This window comes from Trachypithecus francoisi, unplaced genomic scaffold (assembly GCF_009764315.1).
Source record: "Trachypithecus francoisi isolate TF-2019V2 unplaced genomic scaffold, Tfra_2.0 Lachesis_group8, whole genome shotgun sequence".
Classification (NCBI taxonomy): domain Eukaryota; kingdom Metazoa; phylum Chordata; class Mammalia; order Primates; family Cercopithecidae; genus Trachypithecus; species Trachypithecus francoisi.
The window spans coordinates 79,870,894-79,880,578 of record NW_022681473.1 but is presented as its reverse complement, the minus strand read 5'-3'; the positions used below and the strand labels follow the sequence as shown (position 1 = coordinate 79,880,578).

The window sequence follows — 9,685 nt, the reverse complement described above, 5'->3', positions numbered from 1 at the left end:
TTTTAGTGTTTTTACCATATTTAATAGTAACACAATAAATGAGTTTTAATAACATTAGAAGGCAATTGAAGACATAAAACAGAACCTATTTGTCCTGTTTGATAAGGCACAATGAAGAGGGCTTCCTGGGATAGAGCGGTTCCCACAGCAAATGAACACATTTCTGATTTGTCACTGGTCAGAGGTGAATACAGCAAAAGATAGGCCTGAGAGGAGGTGAGAAGGAGCAATTAGGGATGGTGTATATAAGGGAGCTTTGATTAACATCAACAAAGCTCACAGTTCCAGCTTCACAATCCAGGAATAATCCTACGTGACTGGTAGGTCTTGGGACATATTGCAGTGCAAGTGGGGAGGTGGTAAAGAGACTGAACTGAATGTCATTCTTAACACATGCAAGACTAAAGAGTCCCTCCTCTCCATATATATTGTCATTCTGATTCTTCTCTTTCCAATACTTATTACAGACACCAAAAGCCCAATTCCAAGAGTCTCCCACATAGATCTCCCAGTAGTATTTGCCAGAGGTGAAAGTCTGAGCACCCCATGCAAGAAAACTTGTAGGTGTTGCAGTGGTATGGGGCACATTTTGATGGTCACATCCAATACAAATGGTTCTCAAATCTCCATATTGAAAGATATGACTGTTGGCTTCATCATGATGCAGAGTAATATCCACTGCAAAATAAATAAATAAATAAATAAATGGAAAGAAAGAAAGAAAACATGCATAGACATGTGTAAATAAGGAAAAATTGTTCTATCAAGAAGTTACTTTACCAGGAAATGTAAGGTCACAAGGACAATTTTGCTTGCAACTTCTAATAAAGTATAGAGATGATTAATATTATCTACAAGACAAAATGCTAACCACAGATATTAAAAATGTTTTGAAAACTTACATATTGAGAGAGAAATGTAAAACCAACTTCTTTCAATCCAATTTTCAAAGCAAAATTTACACATTATGTACCCTAAATGCTATACTGTTTTGAAGATCATTACTTAGAAACGTTTCTTATTCTTAAAAACTAGTGCTATCATTTGGGAAAGAATGTGAAGACTTTCATTTACGCAAGAACTGCTCTAGCTAACTGGATAAAAATCTATAAGTACATGTCATAAGTGATAATTTAAAGCAGATTTCTGCAAAATCTTTGAGTGCATTCATTTGAACAGCTAAAACCAGTCTCTCTGTGTCCTCAATGCTAGCTCGGGGCTGAAGCTGGATTTTAGACTTAACATGCCGCTTTTCATATTGCAATTAAACTGAACTTCTTTTTGTTTGTAATTTTACTTGTTTTCACAAAATGATTTCTTCTTTTTATTTTTACCCATTAACTAATTTTTTTGTAATACATAATATATAACCATTTAAAAAAATAAAAAAAAAACCCAAGAATCTCCAGTAAACTATATTCCCCAAAAGAACAGTTCTTAGCTATTCAAATGAATACACTAAAGAAATGTAAAATTTTGTATTTAACATTAAATAACTCACCTTCATTCTGAGCATTGTTTCATTTGCTTCTTTTTAAGATTTGCTACACTACTCCTTTTTCCCATTATGTAACTCAGTACATATGAGGCCATAATGTATTTGTTTTTCACTATCTTTCAAACTTAATGCTGTAAGTCTGCTATAAATACAGACACAGATACAAAAGGATTGCATGATTATATTGTTCACTTATGGCTATAAAGAAGTAAAATATTTGATAAAGGGTGAAATATTACCTATGTGATCCTAACAATAATAATATTTAAAGTGGAGTGCTGCCTGTGGGTGGAGACTTACCTCGGAACTGGTTGAGCCTGTCCCTTAGTCCAGTGATGGGCCCTGCACTGAGCTCTAGATTCAGAGGCTGGGGCATGTGCAGCAGCACAGACTCACTCCTGCAAGGAAAAACCAGCAGTTACAACATCTACAGTCATAAAATAAATAAAAATCACTATTTGTATTTGAAAGACCTTTCATGAGAATCCTTTGAATCCACAAATTTGATAATTCAAAAATTATTACTTCCTATTTGAAATTAATTACTATTTACAGTTTCTGAATTTTAAAGCATGGTGGGAGAGTCTGAGTCAGAATTCAGTCTGATCTTTCTTTTTTTTGCCCCAAATATGTAAGGTTCTTTAGCCTTATGGCCTTGAGAATATTTAGAAATGAAATTCTGAGTTCCACTTCTTGGCAGACTCTCCTAAGATCTTTGTCTGAAATAGCAGGGTTCTGGGGAGACTGCAGCATCTGCTGTTTCCTTTTCAGGATAAAGGGTGTGAAACTTGTTCTACGCAGCAAGATCCGCTTTTTAGAAACAAGCTTCTCTAGGGACTTATACAGTTCTAACACTCCACAGTTTTTTCAATCTAGTTTTCAGAACTGTTAACTGATATGTATATATGTACAAACAACAAATCACCAACACTTTTTCACTGCTAAAATACTTTCTCCCACTTCTCTCCTGTTTCCTCTGGTGACTGTCTCACCATCCACAAAACAAAACTTTATCTTTCATCTATGCAGGCTTTTCAGGAATAAAACAAAATCAGGAATAAACATTTTAAAAATTCTATTTCACTATTCATTTATGTATTTATTTAGTGGTCTTGTCTTTTCTGGTGTGGGAATGAAAGTAGATGCAAAAAAAGAGTAGTATCAATATCTTAATCATTTATGCCATGACTTTGGTAGAGCCTGTTTTAATATTTGTGGAAACTGAAAGAACATATGCTAAAATCTAGGTACACACTCACCTGTGTAATATGTCTCCAAAACCCTGTAAAAAAAAAATAGAAAGAATTAGTGCATTTCACAAGATGCATCTTTCACTAAGTTCAGTGTGAAATTTGGTGTCAGTTTCTGAAGATATTATTTCCCTACCATCTCCTCTTCTGCAAAGCATTCTCTATTTCTTCTGTAATGAAAAACCTAGTTAGTCGTATTGCCATTAATTAATGTCCTGGGAAAGTCTGAGTCTTGAAGACATTCTCTAAAGAAGTGCATGAAGAAGAGGCCCAGAGGGTCTATGCTCTGTGGTAACCTCGCATAACCTAATCAGTCATCTTTCCCAGAACTTATTACACAAATGAGTGGACCCAAAAATAATATTAGTGAGATCCTAGATTCCCATAACTTCTGATCTTGCCATGTCCTCAACTTAACCTAAATGTAAATGAATCACTCACTATTTTATACATGTTTAGCAACACAAAGTATATTATTGACTTAGATGGGGAATATTTCTTGGGGCTGTTACCTTGACCATTCCACAGAGTTTTGTGGCTGGTGGATAAAGTAGGAGGGAGCTTTGGCCTGCTAGAATCTTTTGGCGGGGCAATATTCTCCCAGTAAAGTAGCATTAGTTATGCAAATGTGTTTGTGGAAACACATCATGGAAATAAAGGTAGGGAGATGGATTTCAGCCATGAGGAAAATACCTATACATGTCAATATTCAAAAACCTGAACCATGTTGTAGCTTGTACCTGAAGTAGCTCCACATCTGGTTTATGGCACATTTTCTTCAGCTCTGCATACATTCCTCTTAAAATCTCCCTCCTATGAGCCATTTTGGCTTTACTTAAATGAAGTTGATGAAAAATATCTTTCCCCTTCTTTTTCAGCATCTCCAAATTATGCTTTTCTTCTTCATGGTGAAATGCAGGCATCTTCTGATACTCAGCTCTAACTGCTTCTAGCCTTAAATTCACATAATCCTGCAGTGATAATAGGTTAGTCAAAAGAGATATGTATTTATCCATCTACTATGAAATCTCACTGATTCCTTTTGTCTCTCAAACATCCTATAGTTTAAACCTCAGTCTTGCCAGTTCTTAGAATCCACAAATTTTGTTCCTTTCCTTTCTTGTATCTGATCAATTACATTAAATTTATTCAAGATAATGTGTTTTCTAAGATAGTTGGAAATTAAAAAGAAAAAACAACACCACTTGGATTTCTCTATTCCAAACCATATTTATGGAAAAATAAGAACAGTTCATGCTTGTGAGTTGGAGTATAGAGCTGTAGTTACTAGAAAGAAAATAATTATTTCTATTTCTTAAAAATAGAAAAACAAGTTGCTTAAACTCATTCTATGTGAAATGACCTTAGACTAGCATGTCCAGCTAAATGCATTTCACCCAGCAAAACCTATCCCAATAAGGCTGCATTTACGATTTGGCCATCTTTGTCTCTCTGAATTCATTTCCTTCCATTTTTTTTCTATCTCATCACAATCTGAAACATAGACTTCTTTGTGGTTCCTCAGGCCTCCAAATATACACAAACTCCAAATTACTGCACATGCTGTTCTCTCCAACTAGAATTTTACACACAAACATACACACACATACACACACACACATACACACACGCATATATACATTTACATATATACACACTCATGGTCCACATATATATCCATACACACCTTCGTGTTCCCCCTCCTCTTTAAAATTTTGTTTCAATTTGAATTTTTCAGTGAGGCTTTTTTCTGACCACCCTATTTAAAACTCAGACACTCATCTCCAGTTTCTGGTCTCTATTGTTCTTTTCTACTTTCCTGCTTGATTATTCTCCAACAAAGAACCTACCACACTCGAACATATCATGTATTGCACATATTTGCATCTTGACCATTTGCCTCTCTTATTTGGATTGTACGATTTGTGAGGACGAAGATGCTTTCTTTCTCCTATACTAGTAAACTTTCTAATTTAATATTCAACATAGGCTAGGTTCTTATGAAATAATTTTCTGCAAACTAATATTAGCTATCATACCCTGAAAGTATACATCCACAGAGAAAATCATTTTTAATATTTTTCTGAAGTCCTCAGAGTTCTCCTTATATTTAGAGACTAGTTCCCATATTTCTGTCAGGTTTATATGTCTCCCTCAAGACACAAATCCACATTTCTCAACACTTTTCTCATATGTTATGTATTATTCAATATTAATTAGTTGAGATTCCTAATGTCATGGTTTCCCTAGATTTCTCCTGTCACTTTTTCTGCCTCAAATTTTCCATACAGTTCCAAATACTACTTGTCCACCAGCCTTCAGATTAATGCTGACCCAGGCTCAGAAGGTTCACTTGAGCTTTCCATGGCTGCCAAATAAATCTTGTGCCCAGCATTTATCCAACCAGCACATATAGAATGCTGTGAGATGGCCCGGTTTCTTGAATCTGTTGGTGTATAGCTACAGGTTTGTATGAAAACAAACCAGCATGCTTTGGGTGACATCAATGGTTTTGTTAGAAATCCTATCTAACAGTCATACTATTCTACAAAAGAAATGAGGCCACTTTTTCTCAATGTTTTCTTTTTTTTTATTGACTCCCAGAAACATTACGGTTTGATATCAAGTTCCTATTTTATGAGTCACCCGTTTGCCCACCATAAGTTCCTGGAGAAGTTAGAAGTTAGAGTAGTACAGGACTAACCTTCCAGTATCTGGTTCTGGTGGTTTCCATGTTCAGATTTCTGTGATTTTCACAAGCTTTTTCCCATAAAGACTGCATTTTCTTTAAAAGCTTCTCCTGCAAAAGAACCATGAATTGAAGCACCAGTGAAGACAATAAAGTAACATGCAGACCGTTTCATAGGGAGGGGGCTCAGAATGAGAGACAAATAAGTCCCTAGTAAATGACATTTCTTCTGTTTCCCTTCTTTTTTGTCAGATCTCAGAGGTTTGAAGCTAAGAAAGCCCAAACAGAGCTGCTTAAAGGGAGGCAGAGTTGGCTTGATCCAATCTCCAAGAAAATAGACCCACAGGAATTTCATGTGTCCTTTATGGAAGTAGATGTTCAGAGGCATCACTTACCCGGTGTTCCTCAGCAGCCCACTCAATGGGACAGTGTCTGTGACCCCGGTGCTCCTGAGAGCCGGAGCACAGCAAACAGAGCAGGCTCTTGTCCACGTCACAGAACATCTTCTTTGTCTCCCTGTGAGTGCCACACATTTGCTCCTCAGAGCTCAGGAATAGCCAGAGACTGGCTTTTCTGGCAAGCGAAGCCATCTTCTTCAAACGAATGTTAGTTTTGAGGTTTCTGTGCTGTGTTGTCTTTATGCATTCAAAGCACTGGGTAAGAATTGGGAAGTCTTGCCAGTTGAGGTAGAAACAGGGCCTGCAAAAGCTGTGCCCACAGTCTATGGTGACCGGGTCTATGAAGTAGTTCATGCAGATGGGGCAGGTGAGTTCCCTCTGGAAGACTTGCAAGATTCCAGAATTCATGTTTCTGAGGAAGAAAGAGCAGCGTCATTTTGGGGTTTGAGTTGATGAAAAGATTCTGAACATGTGGAGATATGTGATAGCCATAGTTTCTTCTCTTAACAGGGTTCATAAAGCACAGCGAACTATTCCTTCTGTAACAAAAACAAAAATCTCACACAGAGAGTCTCACAGCTTTATAGTAGATGTTACTGACTAGATGACTCACAACCCCTTCTACTCCTAGTTCCTGTCTGTAACATGATACTAACCTATTCAATTTCCCATTTTCTGAATGTGGATCTGGAAATTGGATTTGATTCTAAGTGGCCTAGAATAAATTGTAGTTATTCCTATTCTTCTTTCACATAACTGCTAAATGAGTATGAGAGAGTGGGAAAAATCACCTTGGCCAAAGAAACATGGAAAGATGACCAGAGGGTTCTATGACATATTTTTAGAGGGAGACACAACAGTGGGGCAGCAAACCACCATGGCACATGTTTACCTATGTAACAAACCTGCAAGTCCTACACATTTATCTCAGGACTTAAAATAATATAACATTAAAGTAAAATAAAAACCAAAACCAAAACAAAATAAATATCAACCAAACAACAGAATAAGCAAATTTAAAAACCAGCAATTAAATCAATTTAGGTTTAATAGAAGAGAAAAAAATAATTAAAGATATTGGGCCATTTTATTTTCTCGTGGATTAAATTAACTTCTCCTAGGGATACCCAAACTCTGAACTAGCATAAAGTAGGATTTTTGTTAAACTCAAAGAGGTGTAGTTATATTTCTATGGTGTGATGGTGAATTTTAGGTATCAGTCTGAATGGATTAACCAATACCTAGGGAACTGGTGAATCATTGTTTCTGGGTGAGTCTGTGAAGTTGTTTCTAGAGGAGAGAGACACGGGAGTTGGTGAGCTGAGTGGGACCATCATCCCTCAATGTGAGTGGGCCCCATTCAATCAGCTGGTAACTCAGATAAAAGGAAAAAGCCAGAGAAAAGGCAATTTCCTCTTTCTTTCTGCTGAAGCTGATTCTGAGGCTTTCAGCTTTGAGCTCAGTCAGGATGCTGGATACCAGCTACATTGCAACTGCTCTGACTCCATAATCAAGCAAACAAATTTGGCTGATGAATTCCCTCTCATGTAGAATCATGTGTAGCTTGAGGACAGATACATGTTCTGCGAAATGTGTAAGGAGGTATTATTTATTTACTTTTTGAGATGGAGTCTCCCTCTGTCACCCAGGCTGGAGTGCAGTGGTGCAATCTCGGCTCACTGCAACTTCCATCTCTCAGGGCAAAGCGAATCTCCTGCCTCAGCCTCCTGAGTACCTGAGATTACACGAACACACCACTACACCTGGATAATTTTTTCTTTTTTTCTTTTTAAGTGGAGACGAGGTTTCGCCATGTTGGCAGGCTGGACTTGTACTCCTGGCCTCAAGTAATCTGCCCGCCACAGCCTCCCAAAGTGCTGGGATTACAGGCGTGAGCTACCACGCCCAGCCAGGTGGTTTTATTGTTTTGACATGATAGAATATACTTATACAAACCTAGATGGTGTAGCCTCCTACGCACCTATGGTGTACAGTACAGCCTATTGCTCCTAGGTTACAAAACTGTACAGCATGTTCTGCACTGCACATTGTAGGTAATTGTAGCACAATAGTAATTATTTAGTATGTAAACATATTTAAATACAGAAAAGATACAGTAAACATACTAGTATTATAATCTTTTTTTTTTGTTTGTTTGTTTTTTGAGATGGAGTCTCGCTCTGTCACCCAGGCTGGAGTGCAGTGGCTGGATCTCAGCTCACTGCAAGCTCCCTCCCCTGGGTTTACGCCATTCTCCGGCCTCAGCCTCCTGAGTAGCTGGGACTACAGGCGCCCGCCACCTCGCCCAGCTCGTTTTTTGTATTTTTTAGTAGAGACGGGATTTCACCGTGTTAGCCAGGATGGTGTCGATCTCCTGACCTCGTGATCCGCCCGTCTCGGCCTCCCAAAGTGCTGGGATTACAGGCTTGAGCCACCGCGCCCGGCCTAGTATTATAATCTTATGTGACCACCATGTGTTGTTTGTGGTTGACTGAAATGGCTCATGAATGTATCTCTACATATACACATATACATCCTATGATTCTGTCTGTCTGGAGAGCCCTGAATAATATATAAACTATAGTCTTTGTTTGGCAGTTTTAAGTCCTTTAATCTCCTTTATTTGATAACACTGCTGAATTTTAGTGAAAGAAATGAAAAATCTTAGAATTGCAAATATTCTCCAGAGGTCATCTAAGTCATTTTAAGGAAGTTGTCATAGTTTAATAAGATTAAGACTCAAGTGAGATCACAACCACCATCATGTATCCAATTTTACATTTGGTCAAAAAATTGTGTTTTGATTTCTAAACTAGGATGTTTTGGGGAGCTTTTTCACTTTTTTCAGTTTCACTATTTTGCATCTCTCATCACTACCTTACTAATTTAAAGTCATGTCTAAAAGCTGAATGAATGGATTAACATTCATTAACGTCTTCTGAATTCAATTTTACAATATTAATTAACTCATTACACATATATTTACACATATCTATGTGTACTTATATGTATTAATATCAACTCCATATATTTATTATGCATACGTATCTGTTGCAGCAAACACTAGATATTTAAATTTTTACAAAACTATATTGATGATAGAAAACACAAAATAACAACAATTAGTATCCTCATAATTCATACAATCTATAGTAAGAGTATGAATTAGAAATGGTATCATTGTGTAGATTTAAGATAATGAGATATTTTTAACATTCTATTATTCTGTAAAGGAAAGAAGACATAATTTTATCAATATAAGTTTCACTTACTGCTGGGTTCTTTTAATGGTTCCCACAATGATTCTTCTAGAAATAATTCTGTTAAGTACTCCTCAAGGTCAGGAGCTCATTCACTGCAGTACTGAATTTCAGAGGTCACCAAAATACAGCTCCCTCTAAGTGCGGTCCTTCTCCTTTGGAGAAAACTGAGCTTGTCTCTTCTATGCCCTTTTATAAGAATCTTGAAGACCACACCCACCTCTTTAAGTGGGTGGAGTATTGAGAAAGGTTGAGAATAAGATGATTAGGTTTATGCAGTATTTAGAACACAACTTTGCACCGCTGATTAAATTATCATCACTCTTTCATTCTAAAAAACCGTGACTGAAATGAATCATATGTAACATAAATCCTATCAGATTAGACATACACTAGAAATTAATATGCATTTTATACTGTTTATTGAGTTTCATCCAAGGCACAGGCATTCCTTTAAGGGCACATTTATTTATTCTAGAGAAACTGTCTCCTTGTGGAGACACTCGGTGGTACAATCGTAACTCACTGCAGCCTTGAATTCCAAGGCTCAAGGGATCCTCCTGCTTCAGCCTCCCAAGTAGCTAGGACTA

General features: G+C 37.1%; 1 protein-coding gene across 3 annotated transcripts; it reads right to left on the bottom strand.

Moving 5' to 3' along the window:
* Nucleotides 1-9,298, bottom strand: LOC117080496 (tripartite motif-containing protein 49D). Of its 3 annotated transcripts, XM_033205610.1 has the most exons (7): nucleotides 9,108-9,298; nucleotides 5,833-6,247; nucleotides 5,453-5,548; nucleotides 3,489-3,719; nucleotides 2,758-2,780; nucleotides 1,799-1,896; nucleotides 1-678 (listed from the first exon to the last, which is right to left on the bottom strand). In XM_033205610.1, the coding sequence occupies exons 2-7, from the start codon at nucleotides 6,241-6,243 to the stop codon at nucleotides 179-181; spliced, it is 1,359 nt and encodes a 452-aa protein (XP_033061501.1). In that variant the 5' UTR covers nucleotides 6,244-6,247; nucleotides 9,108-9,298; the 3' UTR covers nucleotides 1-178. The 3 variants fall into 3 exon arrangements, with proteins under 3 accessions (XP_033061501.1, XP_033061503.1, XP_033061502.1); XM_033205612.1 differs by lacking the exon at nucleotides 3,489-3,719 and having other exon boundaries at nucleotides 9,108-9,264; XM_033205611.1 differs by lacking the exon at nucleotides 9,108-9,298 and having other exon boundaries at nucleotides 5,833-6,328.
* Between the last annotated feature and the right edge of the window lie 387 nt (nucleotides 9,299-9,685).

Excerpts from the sequence above, each read along its gene's own strand:
- LOC117080496 (XM_033205610.1), bottom strand. The coding sequence starts at position 6,243 with ATGAATTCTGGAATCTTGCAAGTCTTCCAGAGGGAACTCACCTGCCCC. Across the intron at positions 3,720-5,452 it reads CCAGAACCAGATACTGGAAG|GATTATGTGAATTTAAGGCT; the intron begins GTTAGTCCTGTA and ends TTATCACTGCAG. Across the intron at positions 1,897-2,757 it reads TTTGGAGACATATTACACAG|GAGTGAGTCTGTGCTGCTGC; the intron begins GTGAGTGTGTAC and ends TTTTCCTTGCAG.